At 44.7% G+C, this 25,867-nt stretch overlaps 1 protein-coding gene and 1 pseudogene across 6 annotated transcripts in view; both read right to left on the reverse strand.

Moving 5' to 3' along the window:
• Window positions 1–1,383: 1,383 nt before the first annotated feature.
• Window positions 1,384–25,867, reverse strand: part of LOC147629808 (uncharacterized) — a 43,934-nt gene continuing 19,450 nt past the window's right edge. For 2 of the 6 annotated variants that reach the window (XM_086811329.1, XM_086811328.1), the window contains 9 exons: window positions 12,361–12,404; window positions 7,278–7,398; window positions 7,054–7,198; window positions 6,271–6,935; window positions 5,824–6,193; window positions 5,421–5,733; window positions 2,840–3,001; window positions 2,248–2,766; window positions 1,384–2,161 (listed from right to left, as the gene is read on the reverse strand). In XM_086811329.1, coding sequence (XP_086667455.1) covers window positions 1,844–2,161; window positions 2,248–2,766; window positions 2,840–3,001; window positions 5,421–5,733; window positions 5,824–6,193; window positions 6,271–6,935; window positions 7,054–7,198; window positions 7,278–7,398; window positions 12,361–12,404 — 2,657 coding nt within the window. In that variant the 3' untranslated portion in view covers window positions 1,384–1,843. The remainder of the gene's footprint in view (window positions 2,162–2,247; window positions 2,767–2,839; window positions 3,002–5,420; window positions 5,734–5,823; window positions 6,194–6,270; window positions 6,936–7,053; window positions 7,199–7,277; window positions 7,399–12,360; window positions 12,405–25,867) is intronic. The other 4 variants (XM_086811332.1, XM_086811331.1, XM_086811330.1 and 1 more) reach the window with 4 other exon arrangements.
• On the reverse strand, window positions 21,232–24,391 carry LOC147629809 (uncharacterized; annotated as a pseudogene).

Genomic DNA, 25,867 nt, shown 5'->3' on the forward strand with positions numbered 1-25,867 from the left:
CAAAATGCTATTAAAAATATAATTATCTTTCAACATTGTAAAATTGTCATATTGTTTTTGTTTGGGATTTCTCATTGCAACAAGGTTCTTCATGTGACATTTGCCTTGAGAGAAAACTTGTATGAGAAGTTATTCGAGATGAAACCAACTAGATTCAAGTGTTTTATCTTGATGTGTGAACCATATAGCTACAATGCCTTCTATTAATGTTTTAATTTTTAAGGCTTTCATAGCTTTTGACTAGTTGTGATAATTGATATCGATCAATCTGTGTTAACCATCTTCAATAGATGAGCTATCCAAGGTTGGGTATAGGTATTGCATTGAACTTATTAGTGTTGCTACTAGTTGGCACATAATGCAAGGATTGATTAGAGAGAGAGAGAGAGAGCTTTACATTGTTGCGAGAGTGGTAAAAATCTCATGAAAAGCTAGCTGAACTAAGAACCAACAGGACATTACAAAATGCAATACTACATCGTTGCCCTAGAGTAGGAATCTGCCACGTCCATGGTCTCTTGTTAGAAACGTAAGTGCTTGCTTATCTCCTCCTACATCTTGCAATCCTTGCAACTTTCAAAGCCTAATTGCTCCTTTAGCTCTGCTTGATAAGAGTCATTTGCCTAACAGAACCCCTCCTTGCCCTCACAGCAATATCTTCACATTATACTATTCAATCCATATACATGTTCTTTCTCATTCAGATGTACCATCTAAATGCCCCCACATCTCTGAACCCCGCAAGATGGCAGCGGCTGTACTGATTGCATTTTATGGAAGAAGCTCTACCAAATAGTTTGGGTATTTGATGCATTTAAAAGAAGTGCTTAGCTCCATTTTCACTTCCACATCTAATCACACTGCCACTGGAGAAAAGCTCATTGAAAATGTAGGCCATCTTTTACTATCACAAAAGTTCTACCAAATAGTTTGGCCTTCCAATGAGTTTGAGAAGTGCTTAGATCCATTTTCACTTCCTTCCACATATAATCACTCTAAAACTGGAAAAATGCTGCAGGCCCTCGTAAGGATGACTACAAGGTTTGATCTCCCATCCAGCAAACAGCACACGTGACGCAAAATGAGAACTTGGCAGATCATGAGAACTTTGGAAATTCAATTGAGTAGGCTAGTGTGAGTAAGTTAGCAGCCACTCAACTTACAGAACACTCAAGATGGGATCCTTGATGGATTCCAGGCATCAACTTGCCACTGGCATAACATGGCAAAGGATTGAGGTTGAATCTGAACAATCAAACTCTCACTGCCTTGCAAAGAACTGAAGACAGCAAAATCAGCATCATGATTCACGGATTTCGTTTGCAAACATTGCTAAGCCTAGCAAACTTAGTGTGAGGGCACAGCAAACTCTGGTATCCAAAATTTTGGGAACACAAATTAACATCATCATGATTTCTTTAGCCCCTACAGTACATGCACCATTGATAATGCAAACCACTTGTACTCTACATCATCGCTTTCTACAGCCTCTACATGTTAGTTATGTTAGAAAAAAAGAATTGAATATTCTCAACACAGTAACTTGATATCCTCACTGTAGGCCCAAAGTGGAACAACTGGTGCTCACACTACGCACCAAAGCTTCTGAAACCACACCCAGCGTTCTGTGTTTCTCCATGGACCCCTTTGCTGGTTCTCAGTATACTAACAAACCCATCAAGTCAGTTGATGAGTGACTATACACTCTTCCCAGGCCCGCACTCATCCTCACATGATACACAGTCAACCCCAGAAGTTCCAAATTCCAAGCTTTCAAGGATTACAAGCTGGATGCCAGAAGCTGGCAGCATGTCATCAGAGCTGCTAATTACAGGTCCCATATCTATTGGTAATTATTTGTCCAACTCAGCTGCCCACGCTGCAGTTGCTGATAGGTTCCAGTTTGTGTACCAACCCCACCTACAGCACCTAATGCTTGTGGTTGTTGAAGCAAGTGATGGACGGTTGGGGCATTTACAGATTGAGACTGAAGATACAAACTAGCATACGCAGCAGTAGGGACTACATGCATTGATTGAGTATGACTAAATCCTGTGTGCTGCTGGCCTTGACCCAGCACATTATAATACGAATTTGTTTGCAGTCCTGTTGTGTCTCTAGACAGCGGCGGCTGAATCCAAAATGTTGATCCCTCTGCCTGCTGCAATACAGAACACAAGGAAAAAGTCAGAGAGTACTGAAGATAAAACCTCAAGCAGAACATTATCCAACTGAACTTCACTGTACCTGTTGGCGCAAAATATAAAGATTATTCTCGTTGTACTGTGGGCCACTAACATCAATGCTAGAGGCAGTTGCTGTCGTTACAGAAGGATTGACTGTTGTGAAACCTGCAGAAGACGTAAACGATCCATACCCTGCAGCTATTGCAGCATGCAGGGTATTACCTGCAGCTACCATAGGTTTGTACTGAGGTAAAGAATATTTAACAGCAGCAGGAGCACCTGCAGGAGTGTAAGCACTAGCAGCAGGAGCATAGCTACTACCTGGTGCTAGAGGGAAGCCTGTATTTCCTGCATAACTAGGCTGGAATGGAGGAGACACATAGCTGTAGCCAGGAGGTACAAATTGCATTCCAAAAACATTACCGCCATATGGAGTCAGTGGGACACCTGCATGCTGAGCGGGGTAGCCATGCATTGGTAAAGGCTGTTGTGGTATTGTCAGCCCTGTCTGGGCAATACCAGCTGCCTGTGCAGTCTGCCCAGAAGCACTAACTGCTGGGATCAGCATGGAATTCCCACCCTGCATATAGAGAATTGTCATGAGAAACTATTCAGGCAAAAGAAAATTGCTGATGCTCTGAATAATTGCTAACCTCTTGTGAAGAAGAAAGACTTTGTCCAGTCATCAAGTTGACACCACCTGTATTGTACTTGGCAGCATTAATTGATACCAAGTGGTTGTAGCGAGCATCTATGTCTGAGCTGGGTCGAAATATTGGACTATAATAATTTGCAGCAGGAGCTGAATACGGTGACTGCATGAACAGACAATGCCAAACCACCTCCCCAGAATTCAGAAGTCATTTCTTGTTTGCATCACATTGAAAGAAATCATTATTGGCATGAAACAATTTCCTTGCACTGCAGGCGAGCGAAGAGAACCCTCACAGAGCTCCCTGTACTGCCCCACCTTGTGCTTCCTGCCCTTCCCTTAACCTCTAGCTGCCATTCACCTCGCTCCCCTCTCAACACCTCCTGCCTGCCTCCCATTATTTCCTGCGCACACATCTCACCTCCTGCCCACCTTCCCTTTCTTGCTGTGCACCCCTCCTCCTTCCTGCCTCCACCTCACCCTGCCCTTCCCCTCATCCAGCCCCCCATCCAGCCTGCCTTCTCCACCTTGCTCCTGCCTTTCTGCCCACCATTGCCCCTGCCCGCCTGTCTACTTCCTGCCATTGCTACTGTCACTGCTCCCTCTTGCACTTCTTGCCCTCCCCTCCGCCCCCCCAAGTACGAACTTTTTTTAACAGGTTTCAATTCGGCCTTTCATTCTGATTAGCATCATGGCTAATCAACCTCCTCCGGCCGGGCGAACCATCCATTTTTCACAAGACAATCTTGAGTTCCTCTTCGCCGAAACTGGAAAGATCTTGGGCTCTCACCCCTCCCATATCCAGGCCCATGATTGGGTACTTGCGGCGTTGCCCTCCGACTCTGCACTCCACTTTAAAGATGTGAGGCTACTTGGGAGAGGATTCTTCCACGTAGACTTTGATGCAGAGGAGGCAGCCCCAGAAGTGCTCAAGGGCAGCCCCTTCCCTTTGGGCCCAAGGAAGATTTTCTTCCTACCATACACTAGCTACTTTGACCCTGTTCAAGAAGACCGGGACCGTTACCCTTACACACTCAGATTCCCAGGTCTTCCTCATGCTTTTTGGCCATTGTTGGAGGCCATTGGGGCAGCCTTTGGGCTGGTCCTTCAGGTGCTTACCATCCAGCGAACAACCCCTTGCCATTCTTTTGCTAGACTTTCAAAAAGCTTATGACAGAGTGGATTGGGACTTCTTGGAAGGCATGATGGCACAGATGGGTTTTTCCAAGGAGTGGATCAGAGGGGTCTCGTGTATGTATAGGAAGGCCCACAGCACAGTTTTAGCCTGGGGGGGTGGCTTTCCGATCTCCTGCTCCGTGAGGCAAGGATGCCCCTTAGGTCCGCTACTCTACCTTTCAGTGGCGGAGGCTATGAGCAGGTTCTCAGAGTGGTCTGGGCCTCAGGCTGCCTCTTCGCACAGAGGAGGAGTTACTGGACTCTGAGTTAGCAGATGATACTGCTATATTTTGGATGCTTCGGAATCTTGCCTCTGTGCTTTCAAGTTTCCACATTGCTTTGGAGATGTTTTGTCTGGCAGCAGGTGCCTCCATTAATTGGCACAAATCAGCAGTTTTTTGGATTAGTGAATCTCTGTAGACAGATTGGGGTTTGGATGTGGGGTTTACCTGGATTGAGAGAGAATACACTACAAGATATCTTGGCTTGATTTGGCCTCTAGAGCTTTGGTAGCTAACCAAGTGTTGTTGGCGACCGCTTGGTTTGTCACGCCGTGCTTGGTTTTTCATAAGGGATGCATTGGTAGCTAACCAAGTGTTGCTAGCGACCACTTGGTTTGTCACGTTGTGCTGGGTTTTTCATAACAGATGCTTTGGTCAGCTTCGTTGGCTTATTCGAAACTTCCTTTGGTCAGGATTTGATGGACTGTACACACAGGGCAAGAGTGGCTTGGGATACCATTATTATGCCTGAGCAAGAGGGAGGATTGAACATCATTGACCCGGAGGTGGAGTGTAAGGCTCTACTTTGCAAGCTGGTAGTCACAGGATTTCTTCCCGGCAATAAGCCTTGGAAGGACTTTCTTATGCAGCAGATTACAAGGTGCATTCCAATTAGGGGAGGTGATTGAATTTACAGCCCACATTTTATCTTCTCGGATGCAGAGCACCGACCTTCTCCTTCGCCCTTTTTTAACTCGATCTCATATGGGGCCTTGCTGGCAGCACAAGGCACCCGATTGGTTGAGATTTCCCCCTTGCTTGGTCTGAAATCTCACTTTTTTGTTTTTTTTTTTTAATCATACTTAATTGAAGCCTCTTTTCCGGGGAAAAAAAATAAAAAAAAACCTCCCCATGAGACCCAGCACACTCTTTAAAAACAAAAAATAAAGTAAGCGCTCAAACAGATGACATCGAGAACAGCACCTACTATACACACCACATTGATAGAAATGTGGCTAACGACTATCCATATAGTGAGTGCTCAAGCCGAAGCATATGTGGAAAAAAATATCCTTTCAATTGTGGGAATATTAGGCTTTCAAAAACCATATAAACATCATCCTTCATCCTAAGTTTAACAGGCTATAGAAACGAGGAACACCAGCACTGAACTTAACCACTCACCACGACATTAGACAGCCGAGAAACCTGTTGAGGCTGAGATTCTATTGGGTCGTAAGTGTACTGGCCACCTATGAGCTGAGGAATTCCCCCAAAGCCTGTGTAGTTGTGTATAGCGGCAGACAGACAGGACTGCTGTGTGCTTTGTTGTACAACAGACCCAGACTTAGGAACTTCCTGCTGAGGAGCAGCAGGAGGAATTACAGATGTAGGTATTCTTGTTGAGACATCAATAATACCTACCAAAGCCTCCACAGAGGAAGTGGCAGACTGATTACTATACTCCTTTACAGAAACTACAGTCCCATTTACCAAGCTGCACATTACCAAGAGAAGCTCACATAATTAGATAAAATCTTCTTCAAGCAAAACCTACTGTACCAGTAGCAACTCTAACCAATGCTACCTGGAAGCAATTTTTTCTTCCAATGGTGGCTGCGTTTTTGGTAGATCATCTTCGAGTGAAGCTGAACTCTGCTTGTCCTCCTCATTTGCAAGTTGAGTAGAGTAAGGAGTATCAATATCGTTCCCAAAGCTTCCAAAACTAAAATGTGTTCGATCTGCCTCAGGAACTTGAAGGTGATCAGGAATGATAACAGGCTGTTCAGCCACAATGTTGAGCTGCTTGAGCTTTGACATTGAGCTTAAAAGCAATCCCGGGCTATCTTCAGATGACAACGTTGGAGGCGGTCTTGCAGCTCCAGTGTCAAGAGAAACAGTTGTATAAGCTTTGTTACTTTTAGTAGGGGATTTAGGCCTCCATTCCAAACCAGAACCTGCAGAAAAATGGTAGAAACACAGTGACATATCCTTAACAAAAGTAATTGTTCCCATTGCACGAAGGTGCACATACCTTTCAAGCTTCCAAAAGTCTGCTTCTCATTGGAGTAAACTACCCTACCATTATACTGGTTTGCTACAAGAGAGGTTATCGATCCTGAGGATGGAATAGAAAGTCCTTCAGAGGATTCAATAGGTTCACGTATTGAAGCATGATTCATACTCGACTCGGGAGCAAGGGAGGATGAGACTGTGGTAGAGGGCATGTCAGCACTAACTGCCTCAATGAGATCAAGCTGGTAAGTATTTGCGAGATGAAGTTGAGATGACTGTTTCAAGAAGTTTGGCAGTGAGCTGGCTTCTGAAGAGGGCAAGTGTATATGTTCACCAATTAATCTCTCTACAGCTTGCCTGGCAATATCTTGCTTCATATCCACAGCACCAGTCAAGGGAGGATCCTTGGCATGTAAATGCAAAGTTTGATCTGGTGATGAAGAGAAAATACCATGTGTAACATTACAGCTTGATGGCAGAGGTACAGCAGCTTTTGACAATGATGGTGCTGTAGTCATGTAGTTTTGGGCATTACTAGATTTCACAATGTCTGCCATCGTAGCTTGGCCAAGACCTGTGCCCCAACTTCCACAAAGTCCTTGGGAAGTTTTGATGCATTGAGGTCTCCCGTTCGGCAGCTCAGCTGGTCCAGAAATAGCCATCGGAGCTACAGGTTTGCTGCCACTACGGCAACATTTGATGATAAACAGAAACTTAGCAAACTTCTTGGCAGAAAAAGCTAGCATTCCAATACATAAAACCAATTTGTCTTTGTACCATAAAATAATATCAACTGCTGCACCTTGCATCAGTGAAACCAGTCTTAATCTGGGCCTGCGGCTCCACTGATGCAGTTGAAGTAGTGATTGCGTTGGGTGCTTTCAAGATATCGTGCGAACCATTATCCTTCCCATTCCAATTTTTCCCTCTGCCACCACTGCTGGCATCTACATCACAGCATTGAGAACCATTAAAGCTGCAAACTTATAGGAAACTATAAAATCTAATTCTATGTCCGATTAATACCAAAGTTATGTTGTGGGATGTAGTTGCCCCGATCAGCACCACGACCAAAGATCCTTCCGCCTGATACAGGCCCAGCACTCCAAGGCCTTGTCCTAGCTTCGCCAAACTCCTTGATCATGTTCTACAAGGACATGGGGAAACAGAACACATTCAGACTGCTTACAGCATTGTTTTTATCATCCCCTTCAAGCAATCAAAGCACCAAATGAATTTGTGTATTTAAACATATAATAATGGATTCGCTCAAAAGAAATACTCTTAACTATATCAAAAACCATTTCTCTTTGCCATGCAGATAAATCATGGTCTCCCCAATACAGAACCACCTTAAGCCATAGAGAAACCCCATCATTACATGATGTGCAACTCTTCCCTCTCCTAAGAAAAGTCTACATCCTTAAAACTATATGAAGAAACCTTAGTTGCATGCAACGGAAATGGCAACGTAAAAGGATAATGCCTTAGCAACAGACACAGATTGAAACTAGAAAATGGAAACGGCATGTCTTTAACATTCTATAGTAGATGGAAATAGAAATGGTGAAAATGTTGAGAAAAATAAAGGAGAAACTAGGCCAGACCACCTATGAACTGCCATGTCCACAGCAGGAGTAAGACTACTCTGGTCCAAGCACAGACCAGTTGCAAGTATGTCAGTCTCATAACACAATAACCCATAAGTCACTTATGTAGTGACTTCTGTCGCTATAAACAACCATCCAGTCATCAATAGCGAGTAACCATGGATTATAAATAATAATGAACCCTAGCCACCTGTAACCTACCTGCAGCCTTCTCCCTAATCTCAAGACTCCCCAATCCTACCCAAATAAGGACCTAATCCTGCGGATTAGCATTAGGTACATAACATACTTCCCCTCTAAGGCCTTTCCTCTCTAGATAACAAAGTGAAGGAATCTCTGCTCTAAACTAGCAACTGTCTCCCAAATCGAGTCCTCCACTTCCCTATCTTTCTACTTGATTTGTGGTATGCATATGTGCCCTCCAGGGTTCACAATCATGCTGTGATGGATAACTTTTTTGGGCCCATTGACCTTATACTCAGGGATCAACTTATTCCGGACCTTCCTCTCCCTGAAATCCAATATAACTTGCTGTGATGGATAACTTTTTGGGCCCATTGACCTTATACTCAGGGATCAACTTATTCCGGACCTTCCTCTCCTTGAAATCCAATATAAGCTCTAGCTCATGTGAAACAAAGGACAAGTCCTCATCTCTACCAGCTCATGAGGTGTAACAACGTTATCATTAGCTTCCAGTTTCTCCTTGAGTCTACTCACATGAAAAACTGGATGAACTTTTAAATTAGGAGGCAATTCAAACTTATAAGCCACCTCACCGACCCTTTTCTGTTAGCACATTCATCCCCAAATTCTGCTCTTTTTTATAGTGCCCATTTGGTCCCTTTTGCATGGCCCTTGCTTGTGGGCTGGCCACCCCTTTTTCTAGTAATTTTCCGGGATTTTTCCCAGCCTTTCTGGCATTTTCCAGTCAGCCTTGTCCAGTAGCTCCAGTCGGCCTGTTTTGCAGCTCCAGTCGGCCAGCTTCCCCTTACTATAAATAGTGGGTGCTGGCCTCTCATTTCTCATTCAGTCTTGTACATATTTTGCTCCCTCACTTATGAGACTTGTAGTGTCTCTTGCTTGGGACTGTTTTGCTTCAGTATATTCAGCATAGTTCTCCCCATATCTCTCTCTCTCTTGCACTCTCTGTTCAGCACATTCTAGTGCCACTCTGCTTCTGCTCTGTGCACTCTTTCATGGTATCATCGCTCCCGGTTTCGCAATCTCTTTGCTGCCCCAGATTCAGCACTGTTTTCAGCACCCTCTCCTCTGCGTTTTCTCTCAGATTTGCAGCCCTTTGCTGCTGCGTTTTCTGGACAGCACCTGCTGGTCTTTTCGCCTACAGATTGGCTTCATCAACACAGCCATAAGGTACTTGTTGACCAGCGTTTTCTTTTCCACGTGGAGATTGGACATAGGCAGCCTGTTTTCTTCAGGACAGCAGCCTTCTGTGCTGCGTTTTCCTCTCCAGTGGGCTTGCTCCTTTGCAGAGGGGGTCTTTGGTGTTGCAGGCTTTGGTGGCACTCTTGGTACCTGTGGAGGACACTTCCTTCTTCAGAGTTTGCGCATTTTTTGAGATTGAGCCCAAGCTTTTGTGATGGCTGCACCGACTTCTCTTCATATGTTTGAAGAGTCTACCAAGTTGGATGGTTCCAACTACACCCTATGGAAGGTGAAGGTGAAATCGGCCTTGCGTGGCATGGCTTGTTACACCGGCCAATGCCACCCCTCCCGCCCTTGCTTCCGGTGGTGCGACTCAAGCACAGCTTGATATTTGGCAGTCGAATGATCGACGCATTTTCTCCTTTCTGATGTTGAACTGTCAAGATTCTGTTCTCTCTCATGTGCAAACAGCAAGTGCGCCACATGAAGTTTGGAAGGCTTTTGCAGATCTCTATGAGATTTAAGTCTCCGGGTCGGATTTTGGCATTGGAAAAGCAACTTATGAACTTATCAGTTTCTACCTTTCCATCTTTATCTGCTTTCATCTATAAGATGAAAGATCTCCAAGACGAGCTTGCTGTTTGTGGCAAGGACATCTCCACAGAGGATATGGCTATTCGGCTGCTCTCCAAACTTCCAGAGAGGTTTGATGCATACTTTCATTCTCTTGTTTCTTCTCCTCGTCCTGTTCCACTTACTTGGAGGAAGTTCTCCCCTCCGTTATGCACATTGAGACTCGCTTTGAGGAGCGGACTGGCACCTCTGGTGGCCCTGATGGAGCTTTGGCAGCACGAGATAAAGGGAAGAATCAACAAAAGAAAGGAAAAGGGAGTTCTGACAAGAACTCCAAGGATTCCGACAAGGATAAAGACAACAAATCTTCAAAGAATAAGGACATTGAATGTCATTATTGTGGCAAGAAGGGTCACAAGTCACCCCAATGTCACAAGAAGAAGCGTGATGAAGCAGCAAGGAACTCTTCCTCAACCGCGGTGTCCCAACCCAAGAAGGATGATAGCATTCTTCTCTTAGCATGTACTCGGCGTATACTTGCTCTTGTGACTTCTCAGTCACAGTCTTGGATTGTTGATAGCGGAGATACTGCTCATATGACACCCCATCGAGATTGGTTCGAGGACTTCACTGCCAGATCAGGCGAGATCACTCTAGGTGATTCTTCTTCTATGCTAGTGCATGGTCATGGCACTATCCCCATCTTCCGTTCTGACGAGGACAAGAGGTACTTCTCTAACATTCTGTATATTCCAGATTTAGCTTTTAACCTTTTGTCAGTGAGTGCTCTTACAGCTCAGGGTGCGGAGGTGATCTTTTCTCGTTATGAGATTACCATTCGTGATAAGGCGACTGGTAACATCTTGGTTTAGGGAGTCTAAGATAGTGGTCTCTACAAGTTGACCGCTCTGCTTTCTTCTGTTGCTTCTTCTGCTCTTTGGCATGCTCGGTTTGGCCATTTGAGCTATCAGCTTCTACGGCGAGCTTCAAAGGATGGGTTGGTTGAGAGATTACTGACCATCAAGGCTCCATCTACTGTTTGTTCCTCTTGTTTACAAGGGAAGCAACACGGAGCCGCCAATCCGAAGGAGGCGACACACAGATCTTCGACATCACTTGCTCTCATTCATGCAGACTTATGTGGTCCAGCCATAGAGGAAGAATGAGGATTGCCCCTCATCCCCCAAGCTATATAGTGTGTGGCTTGCCGTCCACACTAGCCTGGCCGCCCATGACTCCGCATGGGCGTCCTCTCCCACTAAACCCCGGATGGCGACGTCCTTGGCCATCCGGTCTGCCGTCGGTCACAGGCGTTACAGCCTACGTGACATTACTACATCATATACTCCATCACAGAATGGAGTTGCCGAGAGGAAGAATAGGACCATTATGGAGATGGCCCGTGCTATGCTTGAGCATTCTTCATTACCTCGACGTTTCTAGGTTGAGGCGGCCGCCTACATTCAAAACAGGTCTCCTACTGCTGCTCTTCCCGATAAAACTCCATATGAGGCTTTCCATGGTGAGAAGCCCTCCGTTGTTCATTTCCGGATATTTGGGTGTACAGCGTATGTTCATGTGCCTAAGGAGCATCGCTCCAAGTTGGACTCGAAGTCTCAGCGCATGACTTTTCTCGGATACAGCACTATGTCCAAGGCATATCGTCTTTATGATACTCAGGCCGGTAAAGTAGTTGTGAGCCGTGATGTGGTGTTCGACGAGACTCCTACATCTTCAGAGGGGGGTGGTGAGCTTCTTCTTCCTTCACCTCCGTCTCCACCTCCTCCCCCTCCTCCTCCTCCTCCTTCTCCTGCACCCGCTGCGTCTGTTACACCTCCAGCTGAGGATACCCAGTCAGATGATGATGACCCTGCTCCTCCTCCGGCGAGTTTGAGCAAATCTGTACCTGGTTGGTATTATCTGACAATTCGTGATTCTGGGTTACGTGAGCTTCCTTTTGCTCCTCCGCCTAGTTCTCTTCGGTGTTCTTCCAGAGTTACAGGGAAACAAGTTCATGAGGGCAACATGTTTGTTAATTATGCTCTTATGTCTACTATCATTAATGGTCCTTCTGATCCCACTTCTGCAGACGAGGCTCTTTCACACGAGCCTTGGCATCGTGCTATGCAGGTGGAGCTGGATGCTATCGAACAGAATGGCACTTGGATTTTGGTGCCTCGGCCACTGCAGCGTAAGGTGATTGGTGTGCGTTGGATCTTCAAATCAAAGTTCCGAGCTAATGGCACCTTGGACAAGCAAAAGAAGAGAGACACATAAACAAGATAGGAAGCAAGTGACAACTTATTTACAAATTGAAAGGCCATCAAGAGAAGAAGCCATGATGGTATGTGACGCTACAAATGTAACCCACAAATGGGCCATACAGAATTTCCCTGCCTCAATGAGAAGTAACATAGTTCTTACTAAAAAGACTTACCAAGGCTTCAAATAACAAAATATGACTAAAAAAGTGTGCATACAAAAGCTTATCACACAACAAGGAAGCACCAGTCCAAGAGGAAATTTGAAAAATTATTAACCTCTTTCTTCTTGTCTCTCCTCCGCTTGACTTCGTGGAAGGTATCTGCAATCAACAAAAGGCACTCTAATCAACCGCAAGTGGTAAATCAAGTTTTCTATAAACAACAATGCATAGAGGCAATGTTGCCCTTAATCGAGCATTTCCAAGACAATCGAGATTTGCATGCAATGCAGCAAAGAAGACCTTGTAATAAAATGATCAATGGTGCAATGATAATTTGTATACAACCATCCATACTATTACATTGATTATGACATTGTGTTGTGGTATCGTTTTCCATATACTCAAGAGGTTTTGATAAGATGGTCAACGTCCCAGAACAATATCAGCGCACAGGTAATAAGCGTCATCGTCACATTGAATTTCAAGAAGGAGACTTGGTATTATTATATATTGCCCCTCATCGATACAAGACAGTGAAATCAATCTTCCCAAAGCTTCGCCCAAGATATTATGGACCCTTTCGTATTATTAAGAAGAACTCATCTCTCAGATTTAAGTTGGAGTTACCACCTTCTTGGGGTAGAATTCATCCAACTTTTCATATTTCTTGGCTCAAGAAGTTTGTGGAAGGTGATTTTTCAGTTTTAGATATTTTGGATTATGTTCCAGAAATCGAAGATAAACACATACTCTTAATTCCAAAGACAATTCTTGATGTCAGACGACAGAAAGAAACACGACATAAGCTCACTACATAATTTTTGGTTAAATGGAGGGATCTTGATGATTCCGACTCTACTTGGAAAAGTGATGCAGACTTACAGAACTTCTTCAGGAATTCTTTCAAAGACACCATCTCTTCTTAGCCGGAGTCTTATTTTAAGTGGGAGGGAATGTCACGATTGTGACTAACTCTCTTAATCTCTCCTTAATTACTCCTTAATCCCTTATTAACTGAAAGGACACCTGTGAAGAGTCACACCCTTACACATGGGTCACTATCAAAGGACATGTCTATTCATTAAAAGACACACCCTTAAGTCCAAAGAATATAACCATTGATTCAAGAGCCACACCCCTTTCCAAGGATGTGTCTCTTCACTTGTACCCTTTCGGCCTCTATTTAAGAAAGGCCTCTGTCTCAATGCAAACAACTCAATCTTTCTTGCAGTATTTGTATTATGTTCATTAATTAAGTCTTAATCATGTTAATAAAGCTATAAAAGCTTTACATGAAAGACTTATGCCGAATGATGAAACTAATCAACAAACAAACACTCTCGTTGCATTAATCAAGCTCTCAATTGAGCAAAGGAGTACATCATTATATAGCTTCTCATGGAAGCATCTAGATCTACAATCAACTCCACCTTATATAGCTTCTCATGGAAGCATCTAGATCCACAATCAACTCCACCTTTCCCCAAAATTCACTACCTCTTCACAAGCTCAAGAAAAGGGACACGTTGACACCTCATTGCTTCCATCACTTGGGAATCTACCTTGGACTTTGGCATCTACCCTTCTTAGTTCTTTGTCTTACATTATCTCAACAACTAACCTTTGAATCAATTCTTTTTATGGCTTAACACACTAAGGTGAATGCTCCCTCTCATTCCACATGTGCCCTTCATCACTTATATTTTTAACAATCCCCCTAAGTAATGAGTCCCTATGACCATACATGTGCTGGACAGTCATTTGCTAGAGTGGTCCACCTCAGCTTGCCTCTTTTGGGTCACAATGTTAACTTGACTTGAGATTTTACACTGTGGAGGGAATAGGGTTACAAAGGAGAGGTGAGATGCGAGTCCTTTTCACCTTAATCACTCAGGTGAGATTGAGCATACACATGCTCTTCTCATTCATTTGCATGCTCATTTGGCTGCCTTTACAAAAGATTACCCCCCCCCCCCCCCCCCCCCCGGCGCGCACACACATAAATGTCGAGAATCGTACTCCCCCTCAATCATAAATAACTCCAAAAGTCCATGCTGATGGCAATGCCCATGAAGAATGCATTGCAAATGGCCATGAAATACCATATGCTTTTTTCAAGGCCATGACATCAGATTCAATGAAGATCTCGACGAAGATGCCCAATTTGCTGAAGAAATAATTGAAGCACATTTTGCTAAAGGCAAAGCCAAAGTCAATCCCAATATTGCCCTTGGTGAATAGCCCCTTGCATCAAATGTTTCACACCTTAGTATCTTTAGCGATGTCTTTACACCAAACAACCTTGAAAATTTGAACAACCTTATATATATATACCTAGATGAATCCAGGAACATGCCCAAATTCACCTTTTAGGAACGTGCATGTTATATACTCATGGTAGTCAACCCACAAGACTATATAACTATCAACTCCATTATGCATAGTATCAACCTTATCTTTAAAGATACTTTATATCAATGATGTAATTGTCGACAACTGTCGTCCACTACTCTGGATGTGCTCTGCGGGACCTTTCTGGACATCCTTGTGGGTTACGGCCTGATGCTCCTTATTGCCACTCAAACATTATCTAAGCTGAGTTGTCTGTACACAATAACTGCGATGGTCGCCCTTCTGTGCACTGGAGCTACTAATCGATTTCAGTAGACGCGCTTTGTTGTCTCTCTCTCTCTCTCTCTCTCTCTCTCTCTCTCTCTCTCTCTCTCTCTCTCTCTCTCTCTCTCTCTCTCTCTCTCGATTTCAGTAGTCGCTTCACTGTTCGCCCCTGCTCGCCGCCGCTTCACTGTTCGCCTCTCGCCCGCCTCTCTCTCTCTCTCTCTCTCTCTCTCTCTCTCTCTCTCTCTCTCTCTCTCTCTCTCTCTCTCTCCGCTTCGCCTGTTCGCCTCTCTCCTGCCCATTGCTTCACTACTCGCCGCCCTCTCCCCCGCCCCTCTCTCTCTCTCTTCGCTTCGTTGTTCGCCTCTCTCCCGCCTGGGCTGGCTCGCTATGCTGGCCCGTCTGCATTTCCGCTAGGCCGTCCGCCGTGCTTTCCCCCCCACCCTTCCTTCCTCAGGCCCCCAAGGCAGCAACATAACTCTCTCTCTCTCTCTCTCTCTCTCTCTCTCTCTCTCTCTCTCTGGGAAGTGCTGCAGAGTAAGCTCGAGGAATGGCTCCGAGCCTCCAAGAGAAGCTCGAGGCCCTCCAGACGGCAAAAAAGACACTAATCAAAGAGAACAAGAAGACATCCGATTCCAACCTCAATGAGGTGGAGAACAAACTACACCGGCACATCATGGCCCTCGAAGCACAGGTCACGGACCTTGAACAAGAGAACACAGCACTCAAGGAGGAGGTGAGTGCATTGAAAGTGGAACTGGTAGCCGTCAAGAACACCGAGAAGGAAGAAGGGGAGATCAATGACAACACTCTCACAGCCATCAAAGAAGAGATCTCCAAGGACAACACAAAGGACATGGAGGGAAAACTCGAAGCCACGCAGTCAGGATGGGTTGAGGTGGTGAAGAAGAACATCCGTAAAGAAGTGAAGGAGGAGACTCAGAGAGAAGAACACCAAATCATTCACACCACCATTGAGGAGAAGATGAGACATGCCCGAAGCCTCAACATTCAAGTCACAAGTATAGCCGAGGCACCCGACTCCACTCCCGAGAAAGATGGACAGCTTCTATGCATAAAGCTCGGCTATAGGGAAGAGGACCCTCTCCCCTTCACCAAAGCATGGAGAGCCGGGAAAGACTCAACACGCAAGCGAGCCCTCATCCTACAGTTTGCAGGAGAGACGGAGAGGGTCACCTTCATGAGAAAGAGGGTGATTCTATGAGGATTACAGGGAGATCCCATCTATTTGGATGACGACCTTACAAGGATGCAGATAGAGAACACAGGAAAACATGCATGCGGAGAGTCCTGTCAAAATACGCAACGGAAATGATAACCAAACTTGAGACCACAAGAGCAAGTAGAGTGCAAAAAATAGATAGCACAAGAAAGACAGAGAGATAGGCGTGTAACTCTTCTCTAAACACAAGATCCTAAGGAAAACTGAATGAATACAATGTGGAAATTATGGGGCCTATTTATATGGCCCCATGAGTGCAGTCGACCAGCGCATACCAGCCCTTCACGACTGGGCACAGCCAGTCGGCCAGCAGAGAAAAACACCACAACCCCTCCTGATCAAGTCGGCCAGCATCAGAGGCTCCTGCCAGCCTGTGGCATCCACCCACACCATGGAAAAATGGGAAAAAATGGGGAAAAAATACGGGGGGTGAGGAAAAATGATAAAACACCTATATAGGGCGGGCACACCCACAACAGAGGCCCTGGTGTCTGATTAAGACAGGAGATGACTTCTAACACCCCCTCTCAGCTCTTGGCTGTGAAATCAACCCAAGGGAGCTCGAGTGCCGCTTGAGCGTAGCCTGTGAAGAGGTCCGCCACATTGTCCTCCGTTGGACAATAAAGGAGCAAGATGTCACCAGCCAAGATCTTCTCACGTACAAAGTGATATTGTATCTCTATGTGCTTGGTCCGGGCATGGAAGACCAGGTTCCGAGCAATAGCTATACAACTCTGGTTATCACACTGGATGACTGTGGGCTCCTTCTGTGGAAACCCAATCTCGCCTAGCACCCCCCGCAACCCCACAACCTCGCAAGCAGCACCAGAAGCAGCCCGGTACTCTGCCTCTGTCAAAGATAGGGCAATAGTTGGCTGCCTCTTACTGCTCCAAGAAACTGCTCCTGAGCCGAGGGTAAAACTGTATCCTTAAGTAGATCTCCGCGTGTCTGGATCTCCTCCCCAATCTGAGTCACTCCAATTTCACAAATAACCTGGACTTACTGAGACACACATTCACAGAATCCTCGCTCCCTCGCTCAACAACACATTGGCCCCGAAGTCCGGCGCCCCTTGCGGTATTTCTTTATTGTTAAAAGGTTGGAAATTACAAAGCACAAGTGCAACAAAGCACTCTACTTGCATCAGCTGAATTTTACAAATTTTAGAAGAAATTTGCCAGCATAACTGCACTAAAACTGTTCCATAACATCTCAGAATGAATCCCAACTGACAGGTACACTTCCATAGGCATCAAGCTTCCCAATGGAGTCCAAAACATCACAATTCAGCTTGCTGTAATTTTCTGCACAGGCCTGTTTTCAGCTCTGTTTTCAGCCCAAAATAACCCTTGTACTGTCCTAGAGGACTTTAGCAAAGTCCTACTGCATTTTGGCATCAACCGGGCAACATAACAGCCCAAAAACAGCACCTAAACAGTGCTGAAACAGCATTGTTTTGAAGAGGTTATTACCCTCTTCTGTCCCTGCTTTGGTGTAGGAACCAACTACACCTGTTCCTGTTCAAGGAGGCAACTAGCCTTTGCATATAAACATGAAATTCACACAATTGTACCTGATTTTATCTGATGATAGCATTTCCATAGTCTGCAAGAGAGAGAAAGAGAGAGAGAGGCGGTGGGGAGCAAGCTCAACCCTCAATTCCTGAGTTAGGGCAAGGGAATGCACCACAATAGCTGGTTTTTCCTGCAACAAAACACCACGATGGCTGCAAATGAGCCTCCTTCCCCAAATTCCCACGCTTCCCTCAATGTACCAAAATTTGACACTTGGCACATTTTTAAGCCTTTTCCACATGCAATCTTCCAAGCTAAAAATCTCCTGACTGGTTCACATTCTCACAACAGTCCTTTGCCAGCTTTTGGTCCCCTTGACATTCCGCACAAACTGACGCGAACACTTTTCAATTCCGACACTGCCAAAAATAGCAGTTCCCTAAATTTTAGGGATGATGTCATCTGCATTCCTTTTGGTCTCCTGACCATCTTTGACCACTATGGTCACTTCAGAATTTGCTTAGAATTCAAGATACATTCATATTTCGGTGGCGGCCACTTACTAATGTAAGCTGGCCTATACCCTCATTCAGTGGCCATGTCCTGGACACTGTCATTCATCTTTCAGTGCCCATGTCCTGGACACTGTCCATCTTTCAATGCCCATGTCCTGGACACTGTCCTTCATCTTTCAGTGCAGTTCTCAGGCTTAGCCAACCACTGGTCCAAAGTCCCACTGGCTGACCCATTCTGACATTGCAATGGCCCAATCCCTTCCAAGAGATCCCGGGGGAAAACAACAGCAACCAAAGAGAAAGAAAAGAAAAATATATATTTATAAAGAAATGTAAATAAAGAAAACAACTGCAAAAAGTTTCACCTCCTGGTGACATACCCCCCTCTTGAAAGAAGCAAGCGACCTCGATTGCAAGTCCACATGCAAACGGATGACACAGGACGATCACAAGATTCCCCATGTGATTAGTGTCATCGCATGTATCTCCTGCCAACGGATGACACGGGGCGATGATAGGAATTCCCCACTACCATTTGTGCCATCGCAGGTTCAAGCCTTTCAAATACATGTTTCCGGATGCAACACAGGGCGATAGCATATATCTTGTACTATTAGTGTCACAACATGTAAATCATTCATTTGAAGCGTAACAGATACAACTTCAAAACACTGAAAGTTCATTCATTGATTAAGTCATTGACAACAAATGTCAAAACTGTACATTGCCAAACATATAATACAAATGTACAGGTCATTCAGAATTCAGCTTCAAAAAGCATATTAAACCACTGCAGGTTCTAACAGGAAGGCTTCCTTGTAAAGTTGCATCAACTGAGGTGAATCAGCCAGTTCAACCTCATCCATCCATTTAGCATCCATTGGTGAATAATTTCTGAATTTCACCAAGTATCTTCTTGCAACTTGTCCTTTCACTTTTCTGTCTTTATGGGCCAGAATCTGCTCAGGAACCAGAATTTCATCCAATTCCTCCACTTCAGGCTGTTCCTCTGGCACTATATCTTCTGGCACATTGCCAATAAAAGGCCTCAAAAGGCTCACATGAAATGCATTATGTATCTTCCAGGTTTCTGGCAATTTCAGCCTGTATGCTACATCACTTATCTTCTCTGAGACTTGGAAAGGACCATAATATCGCATACTCAGCTTAGGAAAGAGACGTTCCTTGCCCTTTCTTTTTCTCAGTCGTGCCTTTTCAAAGCGCAATAAGACCCAGTCATTCTCTTTAAACAAGAGCTCTCGACGATGCATGTCAGCAGCTCTTTTCTGCTTAGCTTGTGACTTTTCCAAGGCATATTTGACCTTTTTATACGCTTCTTGCCATCCCTCAATATACCGATCTGCTTCAAATATCTTATCCTTTGTCTGCACAATGGGAGGTACTTTCTTGCCACCTTCAACAATTTCAAAAGGCGCCTTGCCAGTAGAGGAATGCACTGTATTGTTATAAGCATACTCTACTAATGGCAAATAATGCTCCCAAGTTGCCTTATGTTCTGACACATAACATTTCAGCAGATCCAAGACAGTAGAGTTAGCCTCTTCAGACTGCCCATCAGTTTGAGGATGAAAAGAAGATGAGAATTTCAAGGTCGTGCCCATATTCTCAAACAATGCTTTCCAAAACAAGCTAGTCATCCTTGGGTCTCTGTCACTGACAATAGACTGTGGCATACCATGGTATTTAAAGATATTCTGCATGAAAATCTTAACCATGTGCTCGGGCTTTATCTTCTTTCTAACAGGAATGAAGTGTGCTTGCTTACTGAATCTACATATTATAGTCCAGATTCCATCATTCCCTGTCGTTGTCCTTGGAAGATCAAAAATGAAGTCCATGGCAATACTTTCCCATGGTCTCTCTGGAATAGGCAGTGGTTGCAATAACCCAGGTGCCTTCTGTCTATCAAACTTGACCTTCTGGCATACTAGGCAAGATCTGACATAAGCATCAAGATCACGTCTCAAAGCTGGCCAATAAAAGAAAGTCTCAACCGCTTTCACTGTTGCATCAATGCCTCGATGTCCAGCATACGGTGGAGCATGACTTTCTAGCATTACTTTCGGCCTTAATTCCTTAGTCACACATAGCTTTCCATGCATCATGAGAAAGCCATCTTTCAAAACATAGTGATCATGATGTTGATTATTCATTAGCTGCTCATAGATTCTGGAAAAATCTTCATCACTGGCATACTGCTCTTTCATATCATCCAATTCCTGGTGATAAGAAATAGAAACAGCTGACACTTGTGGTTTGCGAGACAATGCATCTGCAACCACATTCTTCTTGCCTTCCACATGCACTATCTGAAAATGGAACATTGACAGAAAATTTACCCAGCGCATGTGTTTCTCTGACAACTTTGCCTGTGTGAGAAAGTATCTGAGCGTCTGATGATCCGTTTGCACAACAAAATCAGCACCAAGCAAATAGTGTTTCCAACTAGTAAGTGCATGGATCACAGCTAGCAGCTCTTTCTCATAAATCTGATAGTTCTTCTCAGTGTCAGAGAGTATCCTACTCTCATATGCCACGACTCGTCCATTCTGCATCAAGACAGCACCAATGCTGTTCCCACATGCATCACACTGCACAACAAATGATTTAGACAAATCTGGCAATGTCAACACAGGATCTGTAGTCATTTTCTGTTTCAGGCATCTAAATGCTGATTTCTCTTTATCTGTCCATTGCCATTTAATGGCCTTCTTTTCAAGCGCATGTAACGGTGAAGCAATCTCTGCAAAATGCCTTACAAATCTGCGGTAGTAAGAGCATAGGCCAAGAAAACTGGGAACATCATGCACAGTCTGTAAATCTGGCCATGAAACGATTGCTTCAATCTTAGCAGGATCCATTGTGACGCCATCCTTTGATACAATGTGCCCAAGGAAGTGAATTTCTTTTAGAAAGAATTCACTCTTCTTGCCATTAATGAGCAATCTGTTGTGTTTCAGCTCATTAAAGACTGCTGTCAGATGGTCTCAGTGCTCCTCTTCACTCTTTGAATAGACTATCATGTCATCAAAGAATGTGCCCACAAAGCTTCTGTAAGGACGGAAAATTCTGTCCATCATTCTGTTAAATGTGGCAGGAGCATTTGTCAATCCAAAGGGCATGACTAAGAACTCATAGAGACCAAATGTAGTGCGAAATGCGGTCTTGTGCACATCCTCGGGTCTGATTCTAATCTGATGGTACCCACTCTTCAAATCTATCCTGCTAAACATTTCTGCTCCTTGCAAACGATCAAGAATATCATCTATGCGCGGAATCGGAAATCTATTCTTGATCGTGTTCTTGTTCAAGGCTCTGTAGTCAATACACATTCGCCATGAACCATCTTTCTTCTGTACTAGTAACACAGGTGAACAAAACGGGGAACTACTGGGCTGAATTAGTCCCTTCTCTAACAGCTCATTAACCTGTGTCATAATCTCTTTCTGCTGGGCTGCACTAACCCTGTACGGTGGCCTATTGGGCGGACTAGACCCTGGAATAAGATCTATGGCATGATCCTCTGGCCTCTCAGGGGGTAACTCTCCTGGTAAAGACTCTGAAAAGCAGTCTCTGAACGTATCCAAGAAAGCTTTTCTACCTTCGTCTAGTGTAGACAAATCAGTTTCAACTTCATTCACTTGCTTTGCAAAAACCAAGTACGCAGAAAGATGATTTTTCATTACTGAAGTTATAGCAGAAGCAGAAATAACTAGGACAGACTCTCCTTTCAGCTTCACATCCAAAACATGGGTCTTGTCCCTATGTACAATTGTGATTTTCTTGTTGAAAGCATCCAACACTGCATGTTTCCTATGACACCATGGAATTCCCAACAAGACATCACATCCTTCCAAGGGCATGATAAGAAACTCCTCTGTGTCCACATAACTCTGTATATGCATGCGAAGTTTGCCAAGTATAGGAGTGACAGGAACTGAATGCCCAGGGCATGCCAAATCAGCCTGTCCAACTGGTCCCATCTCTTCAGCACGAATTCCCAACTTGGCTGCCAATGCCGGTGAAATAAAGTTGGCTCGAGCACCAGGGTCAAAGAAAATCAGCACTGTAGCATCTCTGATTTTACCCCATGCTCTGCACAATTCTGTAGCATTATCACATGGCTGGTCACCAACCATGTCAGGTACCAATCCTGCACTCGGCATTGTCTTCTTCTTGGGTGGCCCTTCTTTATCCTCGGCATCTTTTGCTGGCTGTTGTGGGCATTTTGCAGCCATATGCCCTTTCTGTTCACAGATGAAACATTTCCCAGCTTGCATCAATGCCTTTCTCTCTTCAAATGACTTGCCATATAGTGGCCTCTTCTGTCCTTTGCCTTGACCAACACTTTTCTGAGGTTGTGATTGCCAAGTCTTCTTCTCAAATGGCTTCTTTCTATAGAATGGTCTAGGTGGGAAATCCCTCTTCACAAGTGGTTCCTGTTTGCCCTGAGGTTCCTTGTTCACTGTGTTCTTAAAGCCACATGAACCTCCCTGTAGCAATGCATTAGCCATGTTTGCATTCTCAATGAGCTGAGTCATATTAGAAACATTGGTCTTAATGCAATAATCCCTGATTTCTTTGGGCAAACCACAGCAATATTTCTCTATTTGCTCTGACAATGGCACTGTTCTGTAGGAAGTTACTGGCAAGAGTGCATCCCAAAACTTCTTATTATACTCTTCCAAATTTACACAGTTGGCTGCATCAAGTTTGTGCCATGCTGTCATAACATCCACTTCAAAAGTATTTGTAAGCCAGGCAAAAGAGAATTGCTGCTTAAACTGAACCCATGTAGCAGGTGCTTGTCCTTGCATCAACAATGAAGTCCACCACTGCAATGCATTGCCTTTCAAGAAAGTAGCAGCCTTCCGCACCTTAGAAGACTCTGTAAAGTTACCCCCAGTGTATGCTGCATCAAACTGCTGAATAAAAGTCAGCGCTTTCAATTTGTCCTGCATCCCACTGAAAGTCTCAAACTTTACTGCTTGACCTCCTTCTTTGTAATCCTTTTGCACCTTTTCTGCATCAGTCCTTACTGCTCTTTGTCCACTAGGTTGAGAAAATTCAGCCACACTGACAGGTGCTGCGGGCCCCAAAGGTGGACTAAAATAAGTTTGAAATCCGGGCTGCACACCTATATTGGCATAAAGAGGGTTCACAGCTTCCATAGGCATCATTCCTGGTGACCCTCTTGACATCAATCCTGGCAAAACTGTGGGTGGTCTAGCCATGGCCTGGAAAACAGACCCACCACCAAAATAGCCAGGCTGGAAAGCAACGAATGGAGGAATGGTCGGCATGACCCTTTGCACATTACTTTCTTGACCATTAAATGCATGTACCTGTGCCTGTGTAACATGCTGCACTGTATCAGCTGCCACTACTGGTGTCTGCTCTACATGCTGTGGCATCCTTGGCATTTGTTCCTGTGCCGTCTCAACTGCATGCTGAGATGATTCAGCCTGGGAATCCCCTGTCCTTGACTGCAAATACCTCTTCATCCTGGGATTCTTCACCAACTGTTCAAAGGTACCAACCATGCTCAGGAGCTGCGCATGAAATAAATCCTCTTGTTCCTGTTCTTCCTCTAACAAGGTTGGCTGTACTACTGGCTCCATCCGAGCAGAGGCTGACACCTGGGCACCTGTCACCTCTATATGCTGTCTGCGAGTAGAAGAGGAACTCTCTTCGACAGGGAGCTTGCCTTTCCCTTTGTCTGTCATACTGTCAACTGAAAGTTTAAGGGAACCTGTATCTAAAGAAAGAGACCGTACTCTTTCTCACCTGTAATCAGTTGTACCTCACTATGTGTGTCTCTTGTTCACCCAATCCAATTCCGTGTCCGGGCTCTTGCAGAAAAGAGGACCCTATCCCGGCAATGGAACCATAAAACCGGTCTATGGACACATAAAGCGGTAATTCATTCACAAATAACCTGGACTTACTGAGACACACATTCACAGAATCCTCGCTCCCTCGCTCAACAACACATTGGCCCCGAAGTCCGGCGCCCCTTGCGGTATTTCTTTATTGTTAAAAGGTTGGAAATTACAAAGCACAAGTGCAACAAAGCACTCTACTTGCATCAGCTGAATTTTACAAATTTTAGAAGAAATTTGCCAACATAACTGCACTAAAACTGTTCCATAACATCTCAGAATGAATCCCAACTGACAGGTACACTTCCATAGGCATCAAGCTTCCCAATGGAGTCCAAAACATCACAATTCAGCTTGCTGTAATTTTCTGCACAGGCCTGTTTTCAGCTCTGTTTTCAGCCCAAAATAACCCTTGTACTGTCCTAGAGGACTTTAGCAAAGTCCTACTGCATTTTGGCATCAACCGGGCAACATAACAGCCCAAAAACAGCACCTAAACAGTGCTGAAACAGCATTGTTTTGAAGAGGTTATTACCCTCTTCTGTCCCTGCTTTGGTGTAGGAACCAACTACACCTGTTCCTGTTCAAGGAGGCAACTAGCCTTTGCATATAAACATGAAATTCACACAATTGTACCTGATTTTATCTGATGATAGCATTTCCATAGTCTGCAAGAGAGAGAAAGAGAGAGAGAGGCGGTGGGGAGCAAGCTCAACCCTCAATTCCTGAGTTAGGGCAAGGGAATGCACCACAATAGCTGGTTTTTCCTGCAACAAAACACCACGATGGCTGCAAATGAGCCTCCTTCCCCAAATTCCCACGCTTCCCTCTTCTCAATGAGGAAAATGTACCAAAATTTGACACTTGGCACATTTTTAAGCCTTTTCCACATGCAATCTTCCAAGCTAAAAATCTCCTGACTGGTTCACATTCTCACAACAGTCCTTTGCCAGCTTTTGGTCCCCTTGACATTGTGCACAAACTGACGCGAACACTTTTCAATTCCGACACTGCCAAAAATAGCAGTTCCCTAAATTTTAGGGATGATGTCATCTGCATTCCTTTTGGTCTCCTGACCATCTTTGACCACTATGGTCACTTCAGAATTTGCTTAGAATTCAAGATACATTCATATTTCGGTGGCGGCCACTTACTAATGTAAAAGCTGGCCTATACCCTCATTCAGTGGCCATGTCCTGGACACTGTCATTCATCTTTCAGTGCCCATGTCCTGGACACTGTCCATCTTTCAATGCCCATGTCCTGGACACTGTCCTTCATCTTTCAGTGCAGTTCTCAGGCTTAGCCAACCACTGGTCCAAAGTCCCACTGGCTGACCCATTCTGACATTGCAATGGCCCAAGCCCTTCCAAGAGATCCCGGGGGAAAACAACAGCAACCAAAGAGAAAGAAAAGAAAAATATATATTTAAAAAGAAATGTAAATAAAGAAAACAACTGCAAAAAGTTTCACCTCCTGGTGACACCCCCTCTGGGTCTGCCAGATCTCCAATCCCAAAAAGAAGTGGAGTAAGCCTAAGTCGGTCATCTCAAACTCCTTTGACAAGGCAGCCTTCGTCACACCAATGTGGTCCACATGACCGCCGGTGAGAAGGAGATCATCCACATAAAGGATGATAATCGTAACCATGCCGCGTTCCCGAAAGAGATACAGGTTAGGATCTGCAACCGATCTCTGGAATCCAGTCCGAACAAAGAAGGAATCAATCTTCTGATTTCCAAGCCCTTGGAGCCTGCTTAAGACCATACAAGGCCTTACGTAACCTGTAAACATCCCTTCTGATCCTGGAACAACAAAGCCTGGAGGCTG

The sequence above is a fragment of the Cibotium barometz genome, chromosome 17, assembly GCF_041138505.1.
Source record: "Cibotium barometz isolate CiBa-2024 chromosome 17, ASM4113850v1, whole genome shotgun sequence".
NCBI classification, from domain to species: domain Eukaryota; kingdom Viridiplantae; phylum Streptophyta; class Polypodiopsida; order Cyatheales; family Cibotiaceae; genus Cibotium; species Cibotium barometz.